This window comes from Monomorium pharaonis, chromosome 2, assembly GCF_013373865.1.
Source record: "Monomorium pharaonis isolate MP-MQ-018 chromosome 2, ASM1337386v2, whole genome shotgun sequence".
NCBI lineage: Eukaryota > Metazoa > Arthropoda > Insecta > Hymenoptera > Formicidae > Monomorium > Monomorium pharaonis.
Genome location: NC_050468.1, coordinates 16,413,953 through 16,440,330, shown reverse-complemented (window position 1 = coordinate 16,440,330; position 26,378 = coordinate 16,413,953). Strand labels below are relative to the sequence as shown.

General features: G+C 29.5%; 2 protein-coding genes across 26 annotated transcripts in view; one reads left to right on the top strand and one right to left on the bottom strand.

The window, feature by feature from the left end:
* The window catches only part of LOC105837723 (potassium channel subfamily T member 1), a 213,675-nt gene extending 194,398 nt beyond the window's left edge, over positions 1-19,277 (top strand). For 8 of the 19 annotated variants that reach the window (XM_012682753.3, XM_012682751.3, XM_012682758.3 and 5 more), the window contains 11 exons: positions 1,741-1,902; positions 2,974-3,127; positions 5,755-5,763; positions 7,360-7,465; positions 7,564-7,691; positions 8,321-8,572; positions 8,962-9,133; positions 11,566-11,751; positions 12,408-12,539; positions 13,270-13,383; positions 14,213-19,277. In XM_012682753.3, the coding sequence (XP_012538207.1) occupies positions 1,741-1,902; positions 2,974-3,127; positions 5,755-5,763; positions 7,360-7,465; positions 7,564-7,691; positions 8,321-8,572; positions 8,962-9,133; positions 11,566-11,751; positions 12,408-12,539; positions 13,270-13,383; positions 14,213-15,118 (2,321 nt within the window). In that variant the 3' untranslated portion in view covers positions 15,119-19,277. The remainder of the gene's footprint in view (positions 1-1,740; positions 1,903-2,973; positions 3,128-5,754; positions 5,764-7,359; positions 7,466-7,563; positions 7,692-8,320; positions 8,573-8,961; positions 9,134-11,565; positions 11,752-12,407; positions 12,540-13,269; positions 13,384-14,212) is intronic. The other 11 variants (XM_012682759.3, XM_036283240.1, XM_036283241.1 and 8 more) reach the window with 7 other exon arrangements.
* Positions 19,278-22,388: 3,111 nt separating this feature from the next.
* Positions 22,389-26,378, bottom strand: part of LOC105837721 (repressed by EFG1 protein 1) — a 59,607-nt gene continuing 55,617 nt past the window's right edge. For all 7 annotated transcript variants that reach the window (XM_036282490.1, XM_028194650.2, XM_036282493.1 and 4 more), the window contains 5 exons: positions 24,477-24,611; positions 24,146-24,297; positions 23,351-23,717; positions 23,005-23,194; positions 22,389-22,683 (listed from right to left, as the gene is read on the bottom strand). In XM_036282490.1, coding sequence (XP_036138383.1) covers positions 22,526-22,683; positions 23,005-23,194; positions 23,351-23,717; positions 24,146-24,297; positions 24,477-24,611 — 1,002 coding nt within the window. In that variant the 3' untranslated portion in view covers positions 22,389-22,525. The remainder of the gene's footprint in view (positions 22,684-23,004; positions 23,195-23,350; positions 23,718-24,145; positions 24,298-24,476; positions 24,612-26,378) is intronic.

The following is a 26,378-nucleotide window of genomic DNA, read 5'->3' as shown; positions in this document are numbered from 1 at the left end:
ACTTCTTTTTTTTTTAGCACTATCGTCGCATTAATAGTTGTTAAATATTGCTAGAAAATTGTCTATAACGTTTGTATATAGGTACTTGTTCAATGTTCATATCATAACATACATATACACATACATAAGACACAATGCTTACAGCTATCAATGTAGAAACGCAGTGGTAACTGATAAAATAGTAGTAAAGCACTATTTTCAGAGAAAGAAGGAAACGACGGTGGTTTTATAATGCAAATTTATAAATAAGTTTATTTTGATTAATTAAAAAATTATAATAACTTTTTTAATATATGTAACTATTTTAAATACTTATGTTTCTCCTTATTCTCCGTAAAAACTCGAACTGTCCATCACATATAAATTTTTGTAAATATGAAAATCCATTACTAGATAAACCGAGTATTTGTCATTTATCGTAAAATAATAATAAAATAATAAAATTATTTTGTTCAAATAATTCAACAATTTTTAAATCCCTTTGTTAACAAAGTTCTCGTTTTTATAAAACGAAATTACGTGTAAGAATCGGGATAATAATACATATCGAATCATACGTGCGATTAAATCTCTATATACAGTGTTAGTTGAAGATTAACCGAGTGAAATGTCGACCGATTCCTTCCTTTTCATTCGTGTCTTTCTTGATGTGGTTTATGTGTACGTCGCTTGCACGTCGCTTTATGTGTAATCTGCGTGCATATACTCTTCATGCGCCATTCAGCATTCGTCAACAACGACCCTCAATAAGTGTGGTTTCTGAATAGGAAACTGTGAAGCTATATTGTAAAATATTGCTCGCTCCATTGCGTGCTTTATGCTTAGCATTCAAGTTAATCTTGGTTGCAATATGATACGAGATGAATGATAACTTTATATATCATAGATTAATTAAAAATACAAGTACATATGAATAAAAATAAAAAAGAAGTTGAATCAATAAAAATAAATGAGAAATAATAATTTATATAGAAGATATAATAGTCCCAGAAAAAATCGTAATTTTATAAGAATATTAAATATCAATTAATAATTTTAAACTATAAATTTTTGGAATTATAAATAATTAAACCAATAAATAAATCAAAAGATATTTTATTTTAATAAAGATTTTTATTGTGAGGAAAATACCGGTCTTTAATTAAAGTTTGGGTGAACTTTATTTTTTTATAACATCTACAACTTGTTTTTTATTTATTATATGTTTACTATATATTTAAATTTTATTAAAATAATTGTGGCAATATTAGCTATAAATTTGAAAGTATTGTAGAAATTTGTTGGCAAATGCAATTTATATTAAATCTGTCATTGATGTCAAACAATTACTAATTCTGAAAGTGTTTACTTCTAGACACACTGTATATGTATATTTCTATTGATTACTAAGTTGTTACAACATAAAAATAAAGTGCACAGTTTGTATATGATTTGAAAATTACGCTAAACTTCTTCTTGATATTGAGGGAACACGTAAACATAATTACGCATATACATACAACAAAAAACATACGTAAAATAGCCAGACAAGATAGTGCTTCTTTTCTCGTGAGATACAGTAAATTACATTTTTTTCTTAATAATATCATATTTCTTGCTTGTTTATCGGTTACGAAGACATTTCTTCCGCTGAAGACATTTCTTTTCCGATAATATCCGTCGCTTTAAAACCATTGAATATTATAGAGGATCAATCTCAATATTAGAATCACTTATCGCGGTCAATCTTATATGTTACAGCGACTTATCTCGATCCCACCGGATTCGGGGACTCGAGGCAATGCTTAAAAGAGGGAGGATCAACGCCACAAACACCAATCACGGGAAATCATCTTGACGTGCCACGATCTCTCGATCCGAATCCCAATCTGCTTAGTCCTGAAATTCTAACGCAAAGGAGAGGTCAGTTTTTATCATTAGCCGATTAGTACAGTAAATACCTTCCAATTGGGGCAAAAGTATATTAATTTGTTTATTTTCTATTTATTCTCTCTTCTAAATAGAGAAGCACGAACTAAAATTTTCGTTATATCTATCGTTTTTGTTTTTATAAAAATTCTATCTACATTAGTTTTCTATATAATCTTTTGCTAAATATATGAACTGGATTTTAATTGACAATACAAATAAAATTGATAATTGCAAACCATCTAAAATTGTGTTCAACAAAATTTAATTAAAATTACTGTTTTTACATTTGCGTGTTCATACCTTTGCGTGTAATTTAAAGTATGCTAAAATAAAGTATACTAATTTACTTCTAACTAACAACTTCTAATAACTAGTTCTCGGTGACTTTAAAATTTAAATTCAGATACAACATTCAAATATAAATAGATACAGTTGTGCTTTTTACATCACTATTTACACAATTTTGGCGAGATCTATTTATATATAAATTGGCTGATATCCTCCTTCTTCATTTTAAGTTAATATAAATATAATAAAAAAAAGATATTTATTTTATATGATATATTTTATATTATAAAAATTTGTTTGTAAAGCATTTCTTTTTCTACATTTTTTATGATACATACAAAAAGTATTTTTTAAATAAAGACTTTTTATAACTAATAAAAGAATATATGTGTCTGGCTATTTATATCTATGTTTTTAAATTTTAATTTGATAAATAACTATTTATTAAGTAAAAATTAGATTATTATTTATTAAATAATATGTATAATGTAGAAAATTACCATTTTTAATATTAAAATTTATAAAGTATTATTGATATTTAACTCTTTTTGACAAGAAAAAGCCAAATTATTTTAATTAACATGTTTCTTTTCTACTAATATACTTAAAAATAGTTTCTTTTGATTATAATAAAATGTATAAATAAACTTTAAATACATAAAAATATTGATATTTTATATGTTAGATACAAAATAAAAAAATTATATATGAGAGAGAGAGAGACAGAGAGACAGAGAGACAGAGAGGAAGTTCCTTCTGTTTGTAATATTTTAGGAAGCAGGAGACCAAGTATTCTACCAGTACCAGACATGTTAACTAGTTCAACGTTACATCTGCCTGGTCAAGAATCCTTGGACCATGAGGCTGACGAATCGGAGGATGAAATGGATGATGATGTTCCTTGGAGATCGCCAAGCGAGAAAATTGCGTAAGTGTATTTTTGTCTTTCTTTCATTTTCCATTGTGACACATTATGTCCAAATATCCGTAGATATATCATAACGGCAATTCTCAACAATTTTGCAGCACGAAGAATAGAGAATAGAGAAGTAAATCGAGTAGAAAAAATTATTAGCAGGAATATTTGTGTCTTTTTTTCCTTTCTTCTAAATTGTTTAATATGCGTTATGAAAATATCAATTTCAAGCACAATTACAAAATCCTTCGAAGAACAAATCTAAGGACAATCTCGCACTTTATCTCGTCGCACTTGCATGATGCGGTCTTGTGCATCGAATTTCTGTTTATGTGCATCACAAATGTATCTCTTATATCTATGCATATTGTATGTATTTTATATTTTTTGTATTTGCACACTAGTTGACATATCTGAAGGTAATCTATAAAGAAAAGATTTAAAATTTTTGAAACTAGTATTTATTATAAAATTTGTGACTTAATTATGATAATAACTCAATTTCAATAATATTTAGTTTTATAGACCTTTTTTTCTTAATTTATATAAGTACTTCTTGTTGTTAATTTAAAAATGGCGATTTATATTAATTTATTAAAAAAACAAAGAACAATAATTTAGAAAGAGTATAATGTTTATTATATTTTATTTTTATACATAAAGAAATCATATATTATAGATCAAATCAGTTAAAAAAAATTCTTCTAAGCGATTTATTTTCTTGATGCAATATTTATATATTTTATATATTTTATTGCTCATATTACGACAATTAACGCTTAGTATTTAAAAATGTATTTATTAGATTTAAATTGGATCTCTCTTATGGAAATTGTCTTCAAATCAATAAGAAAGAGAAAAACTATACTCAATCATCATCAATAAAATTACTAGTCATCTGTCAAGAGATGTGATTATTATTGATAATTATTACTGACAGCAATGAGAATCTGATTTTTATTTGTCAATATTTTGTATATTTATTTAAAATTTTTTGAAATTTTAATACGCAGAATTATTATTAAAATAATGTAAAGTATTTTTGTCTATTAATTTTTTTATATTTTATTTAACATTGTTGCAAAACAAGATTTTTGCAAACTTATACTACTGGAGACTAAATTTTATCTTTTTTAAAGAAGATTATCATGTGGCTTGACACGTTTTTAATTTAACGATGTTATTACCATTAAAACATGAACGTGTCAGGAACCATTGTATCATTCATTGTGTTATCGAATAAAAGAGTACTTACGTAGATGTTTCCGGAGTTATATGAATATGTTCCGGCTCTTCGTGCGCTTTCTTCCTTCTATCTTACATTCTCTCAACACCATCTCATCAACTAGTATTAGTTCACATGGCTCAAACGTTGTCAGTGTAGTAAAACGATCTATATCTCCATCCTTAACTTTGACACAACAAGCAGAAATGACTTAAAAAATATTTTATTAATTTAAAAATATAAAAAATTTATATAATAATTTTATAGAAAAGTTTATGCAATCAAACATTGTATAATGTATTATTAAAATTTTAATTTAAAAGATTTACGGCGATTGCACAAATATCATATTTTATATATAATATATAATGTTTTATATAATGTTTTAAAACGCAAATTTTAAGTTATTTTTAGAATCAAAATATAATAAAACATAATAAAGTAGAAATTTTTACTATATTTGCAATAATAAAATATTTAATATTTTGTAAGCATATGGATAAATTTACATTAGTAATTAAAATTTTATTTTTTTATAATTAATGCAAATTTTCAGCTTATTGTAGAGATTATTAAATCTACTATACTAAAATCAATAAGATATCCAAATATATTGTAATTATTTAACATTTAGTTTTATATATAGCAATCAAATCTTAGCAATCAAATTTTATTTTAAATTTTTTGTAAAATGTACTTAAAATCGGTAGTATTATGTAATTGGCTGGTAATTTGTTCCAATTTTATCTTCTAATTTTTATTTTGTATCTAATCCTTTGATACAGAAAAGTATTTTTTAATAATCTGGTCTAGTGATCTTTTTCTTTTCTGCTGTTCAGAAATGTATAATTTCTAGAATATCGTATATAAATAACGAAGAATATTATACTTTATAAAGTATGTTCTCCACTAGTCTTATAAGTAATATTAGTGTTATGCATATATAGCTAGTAGTAAGTCTGATCTCCAATATCTTTATGTAGAAAAAAAATCTAGAATGTGTTTTTATGCAAAACAATATAGAGCTTTGAAATAGGATCTCACAGATAAATCCAACTACAGAGTTTTAAATTTTTTAAATTAACTTCCTATTGTTTTTTTCGGTTTATCTCTCTAAGAAACGTAAAGAATCAAACACGATAGATTGGATCGTTTTACACATGACACGAATGTTTTGACGCACTGATGTTCATCTTTAATCGTTTAAGTATAATCGTGCAAATCAATGGTCAATGTATCCTGTCTCAATGTCTCTCGATGCCTGTTTCACTAACGGCACCGGATGGTGCCGTTGAATCGCTGCTCGATGCTGTCCTGCCTGACACCTTATATGTCCTCATGGATGTTTTCGATGTCTTCCTTCTTGCATCGTCCTTGTGCACTGCCGTCTTGCCGCACGACTTCCGTCCAGCAGCTTCAAAGGGTGAGTCTCTTATTTTACGCTTTTACACACATCTCCATTTGCTTATTTATTTATTAAAATACATTCAGTTTATTTTCATTTTTTAATTTATATTTATCACAATTACAATATAGTTTATGTATATAGTATGTCTTATCTAAACTTAGAGATTTGCTCCTTGAAGAGGGGTCGACGTCGTAAGTACATGTTTCACAGAAAATGCTGTTAATAATTCTGTAATTATATAATATTTGTGTTATATGCAGCTTTTTTTAACGCTGGATCAAAATAAATCAAATTTTAATTTGTGTTATTATTTATATGTTAAATGAATATTAATTACAATCCGGGAAAAAATGTTTCATATAAAAAGATATATAAATATATATAAAATATGTCCATATATGTTTATATTAGTTTTCTTTCTTTTGTAAAATTTCTGTTTAATATAAAAAAATAATAGTTATACTAAAAAGATAGAAATTAATTTAAAAAATAATTTTCGCATTGCTTCTTTTAAAATAGCTAAGTATGAAAAATTGTTCACATAGAATTATATATATTCCGGAATATATATGATTATACATGGATAATTTTTTTACTTAGCTTTTTTAAAAGAAACAATGCGAAAATTATTTTTTTTTATTAGTTTCTGTCTTTTTAGTATGACTATTAATTTTATATATTAAACAGAAATTTTATAAAAAAAAGAAAACTAATATAAATATATGTGAACATATTTTATATATATTTATATGTTTTTATATGAAACATTTTTTCTCAAAAAGCTACGTATTAAAATTAATCAAAAATAATATTAAATTTGAAATATGATACAATTAACAACGTATGCGTTAAATTCAGAATAAATAATTTTAATCTTGTTGTGTTACTTTAAAAATAAATTAATGATTAAAAATAAATTTGAAAATTCTACACTTCTTAAAACTTGTGTTTTAAATATTATTAATTTTATTGTAAAAGGTTTTTAAACATTTTTAACCTGATTACTTTATAATATGGTTTTTTATTTATGGTTCTATTAAGAACATAACAACATAATAACATCATGAGCGTGATAAATACTTTCGGTTAGGCACTATCCCAGACATTATAATATTGAACATTATTTACAGTTTGGATCGCGTGACACGAAGGTACTCAGGAAATCCGAGAATATAATGTAAAACGACTTGCACCCTTTCTTCTCTTTCAAACGACTTAGCTCTAGCTTTCAAGGAACTGAAAATCTATAATCGGTAAATAGCATTTGAGAAAGTCGAGCTCTTCTTCACGGAAAGCTGCATATTTTTTTACAACGTATATATTTCCTAGATAAATTCTTGTGTTGTTGTATACGTTTAAACCAATATGTAAATTATAACAAAAAAATTAACTCAACTTTTATTTATTTTAAGAAAAATCTAAAGAAAAAGAATGAATATCTGTTCACTTAAGCTTTATTATCTTTACGTCAACAATATGCCTTCCCAAATAGTCGTATTATCACTTGGCCATTCCCAGGTGACATTCAATAATAAGACATTCGGCACACGGCGCCGAAATCTACACGCAGAAGTTTCAGGACAAAATAATCACATTTTAACAATATTGTAGGATCGTCAAGGGATTTCCGCCAGTTTCACCCTTTATTGGAGTCTCGCCAACCTTGTGCTATCTTCTTAAAGAGAAGAAACCTCTCTGTTGCCTTCAGCTGGCTCAGGTATGTTCTATTCTGCAAGCTTTCTCGGGAAACCGTAAAATTATGATAAATCTATTAATTTTTAATATTCACTTTGATTCTTTTTGCCGTTTTATTAGGTGTGCCAGCATTGCAGTTATAGAAACGCCAAAGAGTATAATTGGCAGAATAAAACTATTATACTAGCAGCGGATTACGCTAGCAATGGAATTTATAACTTTATAATACCATTGAGAGCGCATTTTAGGTATTTATTACATTTATAATATTGTAATATACACAATTTACTACAAATTATATATATAATTTATACTGTCCAATTAATTTTATACATTTATTCTTTTGTGACAAGCAAAAAAGTTCTTTGCGATTATCACTTTTTTATCATATAATTAATCAATTAATTAACAATGTTAATGGCATATAATTTTTTTACATCTAGTTGCATTTTTAACGCTAAATTTATTATTAAATTTAAATACATTTTTTCGCTACCTGTGCACCGAAAGTGGTCCTTATCTTATCTGTCATTACACACTCAAAGACCACACTTCGACACAGAGGTAACAAAAACTATTGTGTGTGACGTGTGCTGATTGGCTGTTACCTACTGGTGCAAGTGAATGCACTTCCTGCACTTATGGACAATAGCCGTACTTGTTACACAATATATTAACATCTTTAAAAAAGAAATTATTTAAGAATGTTTTAAATAATTCCACATATGATTTCAATAATGATGGAAAATAATCACAAATCACGCCGCTTTTATTGACTATTGTTAAATGCTGCCAATAAAATAATTTAAAATAAAATTTGTCAACTAATACAGTTACCATGGGAAACAATTAATTAATAACCAGATACGTTTGTCAGGTCAAAAACATCGTTAAATCCGATTATCCTTTTGCTGGAGAGAAAACCGGAAATCGCGTTTCTCGACGCAGTGTCCTACTTTCCGTTAGTCTACTGGATGCGCGGCTCTATTGACTGCTTAGACGACCTTCTCCGAGCTGGTATCACTTTGGCGGAAAACGTCGTAGTCGTAAACAAGGAACTCAACAATTCCGCCGAGGAGGACACCCTGGCTGATTGCAACACAATCGTTGCGGTACAAACAATGTTTAAGTAAGTGCTTACATTTACAATAAAAATGATCTGACTAAAAGAATGTTTTGATCAGAAATTATAACTTTAATTTATAACTGAGCATCGGGCGTAAAAATGTGTTGCTGCTTATTTTATAGTAAATTATTTTAATATAATATCTATATATTTTAATAGTTTCTTTTACAATTTATTTTAATATCTTCTTATTATTAACAATGTAACATTAAAATAGCAACATTTACAACGTAAAATTAAAATTATAAAAATTGTTACATAAAGAAAAAATGAGAATCAAGAAGTATTGTTCATAATAACAACAGATATAAGGAGAAATTATTAATAAAGTTATATAAAATTATCTATATATATTTTATTTTACGTGAGATTATTTTCTGTTTCTTCGATAGATTTTTCCCGAGCATAAAGAGCATAACAGAATTGTCCCAGTCGAGCAATATGCGTTTCATGCAGTTCCGAGCACACGACAAGTATGCTTTGCACCTCAGCAAAATGGAAAAGGTACTCCTCAGTGCTACTACCGATGACAACTACTCCAAAGAGCCTCCGATGGGCTCTCCGGTAACACGATATCACTCATTCTCCAACCTCTGATTGATTGTTGAATTGATTGATCGATTGACTGCTAAACATCTCTAATGTTATCGTCGCTCCCGCGTTTGGTTTTAATATTCAACATATTTGATCCAAAAATACCATATCAATCACAAAGTTAATATTTTTGCGCAACATCATGTAAAATTCATGATTTACCAATCGACAGATTGATAACAAAATGTACGCTTTTGCGGCTTGAACTTATAAAACTATTTTGTCCTACTTCGCTGTTATACAAATCTAATTTTGGTAGATGTAGCGAGGTTGCGGTAAACTTAAAAGGACGCTTCCCGAGATTTGCGATCGCCGGCCTCGTAAAGCCGCGCTGTTGGAAGCGGGAAGAAATTACGAGAGTAAAGTCGCTCCGCGCGGAAATCACTTTGCTCTAAGTGCTGCTTTCCGCCATGCACCTTCGTCGCGCCGCTTGTCAACTTTACCAACGCCATCGTATTTTGACTTTATTCTTTCGTCCGCAATATTAACATGGAAGAATCCAAGATATAATTTTTTTTACAGAATAATTTTTTAAGAAGATAGAATGCGTAGCACATAATTACGTTATAACTAGCGTCTCATATTTTTTTAGTTTTTTTAGATTAGTCATTATATGAGTATCATCTCTAACAAATGGATTTCTTTCATCAAATATGCAAATTACTGAAAAAATGTATTGTATCTTTATAATTAGTTACCAATTTATTTATTTGCATATATGATTAATTATCAATTAGTTATAAATAGCCATTTTCAAAAACGTACATATATTAATTAGAAATTCTTATAAAAGAAATTTTAAGTTCTTAGAGATAGAAATAGTTTTACATAATTATTTCGCAAAATATTTTACGAGAGCGATGAGAACATGAAAAATATTGACAACTTTATAAACATTTTATAAGTAGCCGCATTATAGGTATCGATGCATGGGTCACGATGAACTGATCACCTTTTATACTTACTGTCTCATTGCACTCAATATATCGATAGCTATTTCTTTAGTACTCTTTTATCGTAAATTGGATGCTATAGCATGGTGACTCATGCCTTGAAATTGATACCGCTTAATAGATTAGAATCCTTGAAAATACCTATAAATATTTTTTCCTACAAACACACATACTTTATTTTTCTGCCTTATATCTAAAGCATGACACATTCAGATAATCCGCATTATTTGGCAATTATCCGGCATTTTTTATATCTATGCAAATACATCGTTTTTGCAAGATGTGTGACACGCGTGCTTATTAGAAAATTATATTGTAAATAATCATTATAGATGAATTTTATATTATTATGTAGAGTGAATTATATAAATATTGACGACGCGTAACGTAATATGTTGTTTGAAGTTATGTATATTGTTAAAATAACTTTAATTACAGCTATTATTTGTGGTTTGAAAGAAAAACTAATCAACATAATTTATTTATATCTTGTTTACCTAAATAATTTATATTATTACGTGAAACAATAGTTGTTTTAACTTTGTGCTGCGGAATGTCATTAGGCTAATAATACTAATATTAGTATAAGTCTTATAACTTTAAATATTAGTTGAAAATTTTACGTTAAAAGGGAAAAGAAAACCCCTTTCCTTTTCTTTTTTAATATGCTGTATTAGTGCACAATAGCGTCTTTGTATCTCATTTCTTCATTTCTTTTGTATGAAAGAAAAGTAAAATTATTTCAATCGTTTTTATGCTACACAATAAGATGTAGATTCTCAAAAATTTATAATGTTTAAAATTGTTTATAATGTTTAATTATGAATACACTGATTTTAAAGTCGATCCATCATAAATTTTAATACTTTAATCAGGATTAATTAAAATTATTATAGGAAAAAATAAAACAGCTATTTCTGCCGAAATAAAATATAATATAAATCAAATACATAAATCTTGTGTAATATGGGTAAGGCATATCAGATAGCAAATTTTTATTTGATAGACTTTGATGACGTTATAAAATAGCTTTTACCATTGCTAAATGATTAATATTAATTAAATAATTATGTTTTGATATTGCCTTATTCTAAGTTATTACTTAAAATAAGGCAATATCAAAACATAATTATTTAATTACGTAAAATACGTTATTACGTATTTTTTGAATTTTTTTGTATCAATATGTAGTGTAGGCGTTATAAATGCTTGCGTTTGTTTGCTAGAAATATTTATTGGAGCACTTAAAAATTGGTATTGCTTTTCCATGTTTGACTGAAAATGTTGACACACTGGGGATGCATTTTAAACGAAAAATGAAAAATTTGTGTATATAGAAGAAAGAGAGACAGAAAACCGAGAATAACAGATTTTAGGAGCGGTTGTATATATGCAGCAGCCGGATAATATTAATAAATAAATAAAATTGATAATTGATAATGTTTGCAGAGGGAAAAAGAAAGAGGATCTCACATATCGTATATGTTCCGATTGCCGTTCGCCGCCGGTAGTGTCTTCAGCGCCTCGATGTTAGATACTTTACTTTATCAAGCGTTCGTCAAAGATTACGTGATAACATTCGTAAGACTGTTGTTGGGAGTCGATCAAGCACCAGGATCTGGATTTCTCACGTCGGTAAGCAACTATTTAAAATACTTTTTGTTATTTTTTATTATTTTAATAGAAAAGCTACTTTTGAGCTACTTTTAATGTACAACTAGCAATAAATTAAATGTACATTAAAAAAGTCCAATCGCAACAGTATTCTACCAAATTTAGTAGATTTTCCCTAACTTTGGCTATGTCGGAAAAAAGTATGAAATATCCTCATCACAGTACGAGCCTACCAATCGCGTATTCTCGTGAGCACTAAGATATCGAACTGTGTATCTACACAGAAAATTTTATAGTAAAAATTACTATGGTAAATAGTAAGCACGGATCAGGAGAAAGAAATTATAAAAATTTTAATTTTCGTGTTTTTTAGCAAGTTACCGTAGTATTTACACTATTTATGGTATAATTCTCTGAAATCTCTTATGATCCGCAGCTACTATCGTACATAGTAATTTTTATTATAAAATTTTGTGTGTGTATGTGTGTGTAACAAAACTATTATGAAAGAATCACGATATTAATATACATAAAAGTAAGAAATACCAGGATTAGAAGAAGTCAAAGACCTTATTGTAGTGTATTTAATCAATTTCTATATAGAAATTATAAAGAAATTAATTCTACATTTTGTTATTAATATATTATTGACAAACATACAATGAAAATATTTATAGATGCGTATAACGAAAGATGACATGTGGATTAGAACGTATGGCAGATTGTATCAAAAACTCTGTTCGACTACCTGCGAAATTCCAATTGGAATATACAGGACACAGGACACTACTGTATCTGACTCTTCGCACGTAAGTATAACATGATATTTCTCTAATTAAGGGAAAAATTTAGACAAAGTAGAGTTTGTTACTTGTACTTTCTATAAAGACAGGAAAAATCTTTTGAATGACAGCTATGAGTAGCGCATGGTTGTGCTCTCGCTCCTTCCTTTGATTTCGTTTTCTGCCCCATTTTTTCTCGTGGCATTTCTCGGCCTACCGCGCATAAATAACGAGGCGACACGTTGCATTTTTGACGAACTAACTTTCATAGCACGTTATCTCCCCAATTCATTGGTCTTTGCGTCTTTAAACTTGCATCGTGTTAGATTTAGTATGCTCGATTGCGACGCAGCTTTCGTTTAACCTTCGACGTATAAAATAGTGGAATAACGAAAGAATAGAACCTTAACAGTTATAATTTGAAATATGTATAATTCTTAGTGTATGCTTTGATAGACATTAACTTTTTTTGAAAATAAAAACGATTTATTGACGTTATAGTTAAAAGTATAGTTAGAAGTATATAGATCATTCCGACAAATACAATACAAAGCGCTCGTTTTGAGCATTAGCGTCCTCAGCGAGAAGCACTTACTTCGATGGAAGAAGTCGAGCAGGCGATTGAATCTAATTGTTATATCGAGCCACAGCAACGCGCTGGACTCGGATGCGAAACACGGCGCGGCGCTGTGCGAAACCGCGGCATCGGTGCGATGCGTATCATTAGTAAGGGTAGAATTGCTTATCGTTTTAACAGGGCGACTCAGACGCGGAAAGTGACACAGGCGTCGGTGTGACGTACAAGGTGCGTCATTCGGCGGCAGCTTCATGTCTTGCGAATTGTGCCACCCGCGACAAGGGTGCATCTGCTGTGAGTAAAACGTCGACGTGGTGGCTGTTCTTTCCTTACGAATCTTGTATACTTTTATCTTGTATACTCTATTTCTTGCCTCTATTTCATCACTGTTTTGCCTCTTCATACTTTTCTCTTTCTGTTTCCTCTTCTCTCTCACTCACACTCTATTCGATGGACGTCCAGACTCGTCTGCCGCAGCACAGCAGCGCATGCGAAATGTTGTATCCCCGAGATCAATTATACTCACATCAGGAATTTTTTATCGTCTTCGAAGGCGGTTTTATCTATTGTTTAGGTTTAAGAACAATCGATTGTGGCGTTCAGCCGATATTGAAAAGGTGGCTGTAACAGTGGGGTAATAATGGTTTTTGTAATGCGTAAAAGCCACGAGCATCAAACCACTTGTTGCATGCGGAGAGGATAAATGTACACATATTTGTGCAATTGACTTTATAATGTTTGATAAATTATACGAGAACATTAACTGGCTTTTCTTTCAAAGCTTATAAACATTTATAAAGAACAACCAACAAATCACGACAAGGGTACATTAGAAAGCGTTGCAATCTTTAAAAAAGTCTCTTATTTGCATTGCAATGCCCAACAAAAAACTACAATTCTATATTTTATCCTGCACTTTATAAAGAACACGTAATCTCGAACGCACAATACTAATGTCACTACTTTATTACACGATTGCGAAATTAAAAGATAAGATGGAATAATCGACACCGTTATTTAGACCATCTTATTGATATTACCGATCGTCACAATAGAATACATCTGTTTTAACGAGCGCAGATTTATATACTAATACTTTATCGTCTTTTTCATGTACCGCCAGTATTCGGTGAGTCTTGGGGACGAGGCGCGCGACAACCACGCGCAGCAGATCGAACGAGCGGAAATTGCGAACCTGGTGCGCTCGCGGATGGAATCGCTGAATCTGCCCGTTGCCGATTACGATGACGTGTCGGAGAAGCGTAATAGCCTCTCCTACGTGATTATCAACCCGAGCTGTGATCTGAAACTCGAGGAGGGTGACATCGTCTATTTGGTGCGACCCAGTCCGTTCTCCGCACAGAAGACCTTCGAGCGGCACAACTCTCGACGCAAGAGCAACATCAGTTTCTGCTCGGCGCAGTTGGTATCGCAGATGAGCGCGGCGGTAGCGGCCGCAGGTCTACAAACCGGCGGTCCGGGTAGTCGTCGCGGTTCCAGCATAGGTTTGGCCAGGGCACCACCCCTGGGCACGACTAAGTCAAATTCGCTGTCTCTACCTGATAGTCCTACCGTAGCCGGCACTCTGCGCGGTCGTTCGAACTCATTGAGAGTGGTCGACGATATACTGCTGCGACGTAGTAATTCCCTGAGGCAGGGCCTGACCATGACGACCAGGCGGAAAAGCAGTCTGGAAGACATCGGTCTGGGTGCGCTTTCACATCCCTCCAATCATAATCCTATTAAGATCGCCTTGAACGGCTCAATCGGTTTGGAGGTAACACCGCCAGAGGAGGGCTCGCAGGCTGGTGGCGGCGCCAGTAACACCGGCATCCTCGACGTAGGTCTGCCCTCCATGCCAGAACTTAACGCAGCCTTGGGACCCAGTCTTGGCGCGGGCCTTGGTGGCTCCTTAGGTGGTCTCTATGATCCACCCTCCCTTCAGTGCTCTATGGGCTCGCCCTGCCAATCGCCACAGTTGCAGGGTACCACACAAGATCCGCAGCACATACAAGGGACAATAGTATGATATAACCTAATGTGGGGACGCAGGCTCTCCGGCGTGGCACGAAATAAGTGGCTGTAGCGTTCCCACATGGCATTTAAGGCTGGGTGACATCAAGAATGACGTACGTCCTTACAGTGGCCGTAACGGATCAACACAGGATAATTGAACAACATGTTTCGTGGGACTGACCAAGCCGAATGAATGAGACGGCTGGAGAGCAAGGTGTTTCGATGAAATTAACCACTGATTGATGACTATTGCGCAGCGTCACACAGAAGGTACTTTGTAATATTTAAAATAAGTTGGGATGAGATTACTTCAACTTATTTAACTTAGTTTTGATTGACTTAGAATTTGACTTAGAATTTATTTCTATATTATAGTTCCCATATTTCTCAAATCTAAATATATAAATTTAAAAGTTTTAGTAAGTAAATAACATTTATTAATGCAATTTACTAATACTAATATTAAAATTATTTTAAATTGACTATTAACTATATTTATGAATACTTACAGTAATCAATTTTTATGAAATAATAATTGATATTAAAGGATAAATTCTTTACTTTAGTTTTAGTGTTAACATATTATTTAACAATAAAATTAATATATTACGTAATCTTATTGAATTACTCCCACCCCAATTTATGATAATACTTCTTTTCGCTTCGAAATAGCAATTTCGATTAACATTTGATGAACACAGGTATATCGAATCGTAACTGTGATACAACCCATTAATTTTCTGAAGAATATGGTTTCTATTTATGAAGGATCTTGTTAGAGATCTTAATAATCACAATCGTAAAAAAATCGTGTTAGTTAAAAATTAATATATATACAACTCTGTTATTAGAAAGTGATATAATGTGTTGCGGGCTTCGTATTTTGATGTACTTTACTTTTATAATTCGTGCTATATTAGCAGCTAGTTCTTAAAACGTTTTGCTCTCTAGATCGCCTCTAGCGTACCGACATCCGTGTCTCCGACTTCATTCATCAGACAGTAGTTCATATAAAGTTAGTGCAAAACGGCACGTAAAAAAAGGGAGTGCTTTGCGTGACGGCAAGCACATATTTTGAATCATTTGTAATTTAAGCATACTTATAATAAAATTTACTACAAATTTATATTATTTTTTCCATTATAAAATCAGTTTGGAAATTGTAAAATACTTTTAAATTAAAAAAAGAATATATATATTAAAAATTGTTATAAATTTTATTTATTTTTAAATTTGTCTTTTAATTAAGTAAAAGAGAGAACATAAACTTTTTAAATAAATAGTTATGTTTTAATTTATAATTACATCACTTACAATTAATAATTAGTAAACTGAAATCACGATTCATAATAAATGCTTGTGTCTGTTATTCATTTCATACATTTTCGACGAGAATGCGAAACGAGAATACGACAAGAATGTATAATGCACTCGATTCTTACGTAGCGTCACGCTCAGCGATCGAGCGTGAATAATTTTATAATAGAGAGAAAATTTACGGTGAGAGTCTATTATATATATATATATATTATAGAAATACGACCATTTTAATCATATCACGCGAGAGTGCGACTCACGCGGAAGGCATCATTATATCTTACATAAATAGGAGGAATATTTTAGAAAATTTAAATGCTTAGAACACGCGCGTATATTATCATGATTTTTTGCGTGATTAATAAATCGTCATTGTATTTTAATGTCGAGTCGCAGGACGATTGTCGACTTTCGTGACGCCTAGATTTACGGTCGATATTTCACACCAATATAGACAAGAATTGTATCGTGAAAATTACGTGATAGACGAGAATCGATCGCAAATGAATTGCACGAAGATTATTACTACTATTACCTTTTTCTCCTTCTATACTACTTAATTTACTCTTGTATTACTTTTAGCCTTGATCCACGTATTTCTGGTATTATTCCAAAAGTTAGTTATCGTTAGCGAGTGAGTAACGACTGTTCTCGCTTGATAATTCTATAATCCTTTCAATTAGTCGAAAGAGTCGTAATTTGCCACTTAAGACAAGTTGCACCGACTGGACTAGGATTTTAATTGTGAATAATATGTTTCTAATTTTTCTCTAAATTATCATATTATCATATAATAATGTCGACAGAATAAAACACCGAATTGTAAAAATTAAAGAATATTTAAAAGATTTTATAAAGAGTATCTAAAAGATTAATAATGTTGTGTCTGAGCAAGCGTATATCACAATTATCCAGTTGGTGCAAGAGAATTCAATCTTTGACGTGATGCCGCAATTGCGATGCTCATAGCCAAATGCAATCGTTCGTTGACCAATTTACACTTTTCTTCGACCAATCGAGTCATATTATCAAGTACCTGCTTTGATATTGCTTTCATTAAACCTAGTCAATTTGGTACTATTAAATGGGCGATTAGAAATCTGTTCCATGAAACAACTTTATAATTTTTTAGATTATTATTTTTTACTTTATTAGTTTTTTTTTAATAAGTAAACATTCTAATAAAGCATTAAAATTTGCAAATAATAATTGCATAAAGTAATATTGATAACAATGAGGAAAGTATTTGTTTGATCGGATGATAATAAAAACTATTAATTTTTAAATATTATATTTACCATTTAATCCATAATTAGTCATAAAATAACATGAAAGAATTTTTATAACATTAATTTTTTAGAAAATGCTTTACTGATGCATATTAAAAAGCAAGTTGTGTTACCCATGCGATGTACCATGCAGTAATTTAAATTTGATTATAATTAAAAATTAAAGTAAAAATTACATACATTTTTAAGAGCGCAAGAGCGCAAGAGCGTAGAAAATAGAAAACTGAAAAGTCAATTCATGGAATAGATCAGGCATGTTTTAACGCCAAAATAAATACGACAAAGTAGATACAATAATTCATTTCGGGCGGAGTCGAGATGAGGTCCGTGGCAAATCTTGAATGCACTTTGTACAAAATCAAAATGTAAAATAAGTAACGTGCTTGTTTTCTTTTATTTGAACTCGATTTACATCCAATTGAGAATATCAGAATTATCGTATCACATTGAAATATTGCATTTTTGTCGTTCTACTATTTGGTTGAAACAAAATTGACCATTTCTAACTTCTGTTCACTCACGCATATTTGAATCTTTAATCAAATTATTTTCTCTTACTCTATATACCACTCTTTTTCCATCATTAGCTCTTTATTTTTTTCTCTTTAATTATGGCTGAGACCTTTATCGGCGAAAACAATTCGTTAATTTTTATACATATAAATATCATACGAGCGAATCACCTTTCGGAAAAGAATAGTAAAAGATTTTTTATGTAGTGAGTAGTACAGATTCCTACATCTTGAAGAACATGATAATCGCGACTTTATCTCGAATAATAACGGAGAGGCTCAGAAATTTTGTGTAATTTTATCGAGCAACATGTTGACAGAGAGAAGGCCGCCCAGTTACAGCCGAATTATCGTTTTGACATGCTATTACGTAAAATAGTATTAGCAAGAAGATAAAAATTATATAGTTTGCCATGTCACGGAACTTTCTATTTCTAATTAAAAATTTATTGCTCAAGTTTCCCAGACTCTCTCCTGAATTACCTTTCCTTCACTTTAAGAGGAATTCCGCTGAATTTGAGAATACTTTTAGACACAATATATTATGTATCAATCTAAACTTCTTTTATTTATGTGGAAAATGTATCTCGATGAGAAGATTACATTATAAGATTATGCAGAATGAATTTAATGAATCCTAGGGATGCATCGAAGGCATCCACGTATCCTCGTGCTATTACCAGAGCGAATAAAAAGGTTATTCGGAGAGTATATATACACTTGTAATTAATTATAGGACGAAATCCAATATGATGTGACCTGACTCTTCATAGCTGAATTCAATAATCTATAGAGTATTACATTACAATTTAATGCGGCAAAGTCACGGCGATGGTGCTTGCTGCTCTCGAGGAAGATTGTTCGAATTACGTCTCGAATGAGGGCGCGATTGATTCCGCGAAACTTTGCATAAAGCCCTTCTTACAATATGCAAGAATTTAATAATTTGCGTATGTAATTCTTGCACAGTGTAGGATAAATACAACGATTTATCATGAGTGCAATGTACGTTTGACTTTTCGAAAAACAGAACATTAAATTTGATTTGAATATTTGAAATATGTATTTTAATTGTAAATGAAATATGTCATTTTAATTGACATTAGAAGATATAAAATCCGCGAGAATAAAGAAAATACGAGCTGTACATATATAAAAATATAAATTATTATTTTCATAGAGTATTTTTAATTAAGATAATAACTCAACTCTTTGTTAAAAGAATAAATTTGTTCACACTTTTTCTCCGTAGAAAAATTTCAAATTTCAAAGATTATTATTAGTAGTAGACAAGGTACATTATTATTAGTATTATAGTTTTCTGAATACTAATAAACATTAATACTCATCAAGCTTTTTTTGTTATTAGAGCTCGATGTTTTGTGAGAATTTTATTCAGATTAAAAATTTAAGATTATTTTAATAATATAGAAATTATTTTCCACATTTGTGATGTAAAACTTGAAGAGTTACTACAAGGTTTTTTTAATTGTTTATAAAATTGCTTATCAAAGTTCTCGTGCCTTTATAACGCGAGAGTATGTCACTGAGTGCAAGATTCCTTGCAAAGAAAAGTTTTTGTGTATAATTACTTTTCGCAAAATAATATTTATATTAAGAAACTGATTCTTTTGATGATTTTAATATAATCATTCACAACCATATGATTTGGTCCGTATTTTCTCCTAAATTTGTTGAGACATTTATATTGATTTATTTGACTGTGAATTTTGCTTACTTAACTTTCGTATTATTCTTATTCAATACAAAAATAAAAATCAAATAGTTATTTAATAATCAACCAGATAGTTTAATAGTAAATATATGGTAAAAATGTGTTTATAATGTTTATATTATGTGTGGGATTTTTTTTTATTTTACGATTCTTGATGATTGTAACGATGTACGTTTAATTTTAATGAATACTTTTTCATCAGTATTTTATATTACATATTTTATACAGCGTATTCTCTTTAAAAGTATGCTTGAAATTAATTGCATTATATTTCTATATACAAAATATAAAAAGAAAATAAATACGTGTTTTATTTCCGAAAAATAATTAAATTAACCACAGTTCTTAATAATATTCACTCTTTCACATGTTTTAATTATGCCATAATTATATCAGTTTATCGATTAGAAATAACTATGTTTGGAAGCGCAAGTTTCTTTTTCCAATTTGAAGAGAGGTGCTTGTATTTTCTCGCGGATGCACCAGATTACACAAGTTCCTTCGAAAGTCTAAGCAAGAGCTTGGTGCACCTCGAATGAGCTCTCTTCGAATAGCGTGAGTCTTACAGAAATGTCCAGCTTACAATAAGATTTAAATAATTAAGCATTTCTCGACCACAAATACAATTGTAAACGGCTGTACGTAATGTAAAATAATAAAAGCAGAAAACAGAGAAAGAAAGAGAGAAAGAGAGAATGTATCTATATATACATAAAAAGAGATATATACATATACATATATGCAACGTTGTAACGCAATGCGTGCGATGTGCATGTAAATTTATTATAAATAAATTATTATAAAGCAGTAAAAAAAAAGAGAGCGTTTCTCGATAATATCTGTGTATTTGTTATTTGAAAAAATGCTATCTCAATTATTATAAAAAAAGATCGCCAATATCAATATACTACTTTATTTCTTATATATTGCTTGAACAAAAGAAAATGAAACTTTAGAAACTAAACTCAATATAAATTAGAACTAGTCTTCCATCCGATATTCCAGACGATTCAACAATTTTTTATAATATCGTATTTTGCAATTTAATTTTTTGTAAGACAAGCAAAAATGAATGTCTATAAAATAAACTACAAAACAGATATATTAACAAATATATTTTTCTTTTCTTTTCCTTTAACATTTCTATAAAATATACAAGTTAATAGATATAAAGATTTCTAAAAGCCTTTTATTAATGTAAAACATTTTTTGTTGATTTATTATTAAATATATCATGCTGTTTCCCGAGATGCGCGACATGCAGCGTAACAACATATAAAAATTAGATTACTTAGATTATAACAGATTAATAATTATTAATAGATAAATCTTTGCTGTTTTTTATATCCTATAGCTTTTATACTCTCTTGTTATCTGTCTTATCAATAGATGTTTTATTCTACGCTCCCATTTTGTTTAAATTGTATTATGTAAAAAAAATAAGAAATAGAGGAATATAAATTAAATAATTTTAGAACGTTAAAAATATGTAAAATAATCTAATATTATCAATTATATACTCACTATATACTCACTATATAATTGCTTAAACTATATAATCTGCAAAAGAAATTCAGATAAACTTTATTCTTGCTTTTGAAACATTTGTTTTTAGCTAATTTTATGTGAAAAAAGCAGAATTGAATAGTAACTACTTAAAAAAGTAAAAGTTAATGATAAAATTAAAATGTTAATAGTTTTTAACATAATAGTTTATAATTATATAACTTAGTTAATAACATAATTAAATGATCTAACTTTTAAATTTAACTAGTTATTTTTAAAACATAAACGTTAACCTATAAAATTTTTTCTCAAGTTGAAAATTTTATCTGTTTGTAATTTAATATAAAAACTGCTTTTTAACATTAATTATATATATACAATATATATGATTTAATAATTTAATCTTAACTTTAATTGAGTCAGTTTTTTATGTAGCTAAATAAATTTTATAAACCATTAACTTTAACATAATTTAAATGAAAAAATATATTAACTTATCCAACTCTGGAAACAACCCACAAATGTATAAACTATGGGTTTTTACTTTTTTAAATTATGTAAGCAGATTATGTTTCTATTAGTATTAATAAAATGCTGTAATTGATTTCTTAATAATTAGTTATTTTCATTATAAATTAAATATAACTGAAATTTAACATTATGATGTGTAAATATATTTAGTGGAATTTTTTTTCTTTATTAATCTTCAATTTTTTTACAAAATGTTTCTTCCTTCTTGCTCTTTTTGTAAAATTATGTCAGAAATTAAAAATTGTATTATAACAATGCATATTTATATTGAAAAATAATTATTCTAATTTTTGATAGATTATCCAATATTTTATTTTTAATAATAGCTGCTTTTACTAGTTTTATCATTTTTAACTGACGCTAGAGGTTACTAAAAATAATGGAGCCAGGAAATTATAAATATGTGTATGTGGAATGTTTATTATACGTGTATAGACAAGTGTCGTATATACATTACATATATTACGCATTTATCTTCTCGATACATAAATACAGAGTTTTAAATACATTATCGACAGAAAGGAGTCCGGCTAGACATTCTTTATAGGCTTTAGTACGTTTTCAGTGAACTGTCCAACTATATTACCTCTCGGATGGTAACATGCCACTACGACACATGTACCATCCCGCTTAGCCATTGCAATACCCATTTCAGTTGTGTTTTTCCAGACAATTTGCGTAAAATGGCCTGTAAACCAGAAATAAAAATATGGTAAACATATTTGATTTACAATTTTGTCATAATTTTTAAATGTTTCTAATACTCTTTTTTATATTATAAATGATTAAATAAGTAATATGTAATTATACAAATATTTTTAATTTTATTATTTAATTTGATTTTAATTACCAGAATTAAAAAATATGGAATTCGATCAATAAGTTTTTTTTTTAATAACTTTTACGTATTCGCGTTTCTATTATATGTATATTTCTATTTTATTAAATTTCTCATTATTTTAAATTTGATATAAAATATTAAAATATAAAAAACTATTACGATACGTACATGTGTTAAGAACTTTCGGCTCAATGCCAAATTTATGTTCTTTTTTCTCGGAATACCACTTTGAAATGACTTCACGTGCAGAAACGATTACTTTAGGATCGGAACACTGCATTGAATAAATGTTTTCGCCATACGGAGACGACGATTGAGGTATCAGTTTATTTGTATTTAGCAACGTATTTGCCCAAGCCTACGGATGTATGAACATATATGACGCATCTGATTTTTATGCCATTTTTCATAATTTTTTTACAACATTTAGTCACATCATGTTTTTAACATACATTGCAGTAATAAAATTATAGTTATAATATAATATTATACATATATATTCAAAGGAAATTACCTTAGCAGCGGCTGTTAACTCCGGACTCAGTCTTAAATCCGGTACACGATGTTTCCTTCGATATTCATTGTGAACTAGTAATGCCTCCTTCTGCCATGTTTGCTCGTCTATATAATGTTGCTTTAGGTCTGTAAAATTAATTCGTTTCGCAGGACCAACGTCCACGGGTGGAAGAACGTTCTCTGTAAAACTGCCTAGGAAATTCCCAGCAGGATTGTAATTACAGACAACATAAACCTCGCCATTTCGATTTCTAGCCATTCCCACCCCTAACTCAGTACTGTCCCTCCAGATCACTTGTGTGAAATGACCAGTCTTTAATGTTGTGGGCTCCTTTCCATATTGATGCTGAGCCTCTTCAGCGTACCTACAGCAAGTAAGTTATAACATGTTATATTTAAGGATAAATAATAAAACTATAATATCTTATTAAAAAAATTAGTCTAACATGTATAATACAGATTTTGTGTTAAATATTTTGCATATATAAAAATTTTTAATAATTTTAATTACAATAAATAACTATTATGTTTAAGTAATTCAATAAAAATTAAATTTAATAAAATGTTTGTAATAACAATTTTTAAATAAATACATTCTTATCTTTTTTCAATATACATTAAATGTTGATTTAAATACAAAGATAGTGATAAGGAAAAACAAAACATTTTTATAATTCCATTACTATGATATCAATTATTCAAAATATGACATATCAATAGTGTAACATAATATAGCAACTGTAACGTAATATATAATATTTAATTTAACAATAAATATGCATAATAATATCACCATTCATTCACTGGTTCTTCGCCACCAACAATAGTTTTTGGATTGGAGCTCCACATGCAATAGAGATTCTCTCCATAATCAATATTTGCTCTGTGTTCTAATCTACCTTTAGTCGCTAATATATTAGCCCAGTCTTGACTTGTCTTACACAGCTGAAATAAACAAACACCGTTATTTATCGTTTCTAGTTAAAGTGATCAGTGGAGAATCCCTTCACGCTTCCGAGAACGAAGCAAGCATAAAAAATCCAGTTTCCTCAATTCTCGGAAGTCGTTCAGTGAGGGTTATGATTTTATTACAATTTTATTGCAAAAAAAAGATCGACAATAACCTGCTTGCTGAGTCGTAACGGTGGTACTCCATGCCGCGATCGGTAGAAATTATGCGTATCGAGGCAGACGTTAATAAATTCCTTTGGAGGCCCTGATCTGCGCACAGACGGTTTACGCGTGTCAATCTTTGTTATCTACAACATATACAGAAAACATCGTATGACAGATTAAGATCAAACAATAAATCTGTATATTTATTGAAAGAGTTTATATAAGTAGTTTATAAGAGTAAAGTGACGACCTCTTATGGGCCATTTAATGTAAATAATTTCATTAATTCATGTAAATTAAAAGATCATATATTTTAAAAAGTTATTAATATTAATATAGAAGGTAAATATTATAATTTGAAAAAATTATTATTTATCTAATAAACCAAATTTTAAAAATGTTTAAAAAATACATAAATTTTAATTATGAATCGACATAATTAAATATACATTAATGTACCCTTTATGATATATGTTGATGTATATATTGTATGTTTAATGTACTAAATATAATCCAGTAAGAATATCTTAATTTTAATGAATTATTAAACAAATGTTTAGAAAGCTCGTTAAAAAGATTATAAGTTTCCGCTTTTCTTTCTAAATATCAGAAATAATTAAGACAAATTTTATATTATTATAATTACAAAAAATTGAAGAATGTAACAAAATTTTTTATACAATCTTTTACGTGTATATTTGAAGAAATGTTAAATTTTATAAATTTGATTTTACAAATTTTGTTCACGATTAGACACAACTCATAATAGAGACAACCTTATGTATTCACACAAGTCATAATTGAATATCACATTATGATTTTTATCATTTATTATAAAGTTACAGAGCTTCCATCTATATCAATAGTATTATTACAAAATTTGAGGTCTTCAAAAAATTATTTAAACAATGCTAACGTTTAATTGTGAATTGGGCACAATGCCAGCGAAGCAAATACATACATGGTAAGCAATATAATGATATAAGTGGTAAAAGTCAGACGCTGTCCTTAATAATTTAAACGCGTAACTATCTACCTATAGGAAGAAACTGACCGGTAGAAATCATTTCCCATCGTCCTATACGAATATGATCATCTGCTATATGACTAGGATGCCCATAGATAAACTTCTTAGATTCACGCTTCCGTTTGCGTGACCGCTCATTAAATTTCTCTTACTTGCTGGAAAAATTTACTAAGTATAGTTGATTATTTAGATATAAAAAAATGAAAAAAAATAACACACTTTTTAAAAATATAATTTCAATGATCAATTAAAAAATTGTAATCTAAAATAATGATAATTATCGTGGGACTCAGACTGACGATAGCTTCAGAGTTTTTCGACAATCATCTGTTTAATTGCTTGTAATTTGCACGTAGGCGGTGACTTAATAAAATAGGAATTAAAAGTAATCAATATTGAACGGTTTCTGTGGTGACACACACACTCTCACACATCCTAGTAAGTGGGAAGTCTAAAAAGGAAAACATTAAGAAAAGCAGTAACGAGTAGTTGAGTAATGTTTAGCAAATAATCTTTGAAAATCGAAAAAAGTAGTTATAAATAGAACACTTGCAGGAAAAACAAACGGAAGAGAAACTCCTCTATCGCTAAATTAAAAATCAAACAAGTTTCTTCAATCACTAGTTATTAGTGTTCTGTCTATCTATAGTCGACTAAAAAACTTGAGCTCGCTATTGATAAATATATAGCTATAAATCGCCTGACTGTTTTGTAAGCAAGGTTATTAGCGTAAATGTAAAAACATCCCGCGCGTTTGAATGAAGAACAAGTCCAGCGAATGAGAACGCGACGACACGCGCGCGCGAAAAATGGAGCGGAAAAATCGATTCCGCAAGCGCGTAAAGTGCAATTTAAACATTCTGACAAATTAGTCATCGCGTGA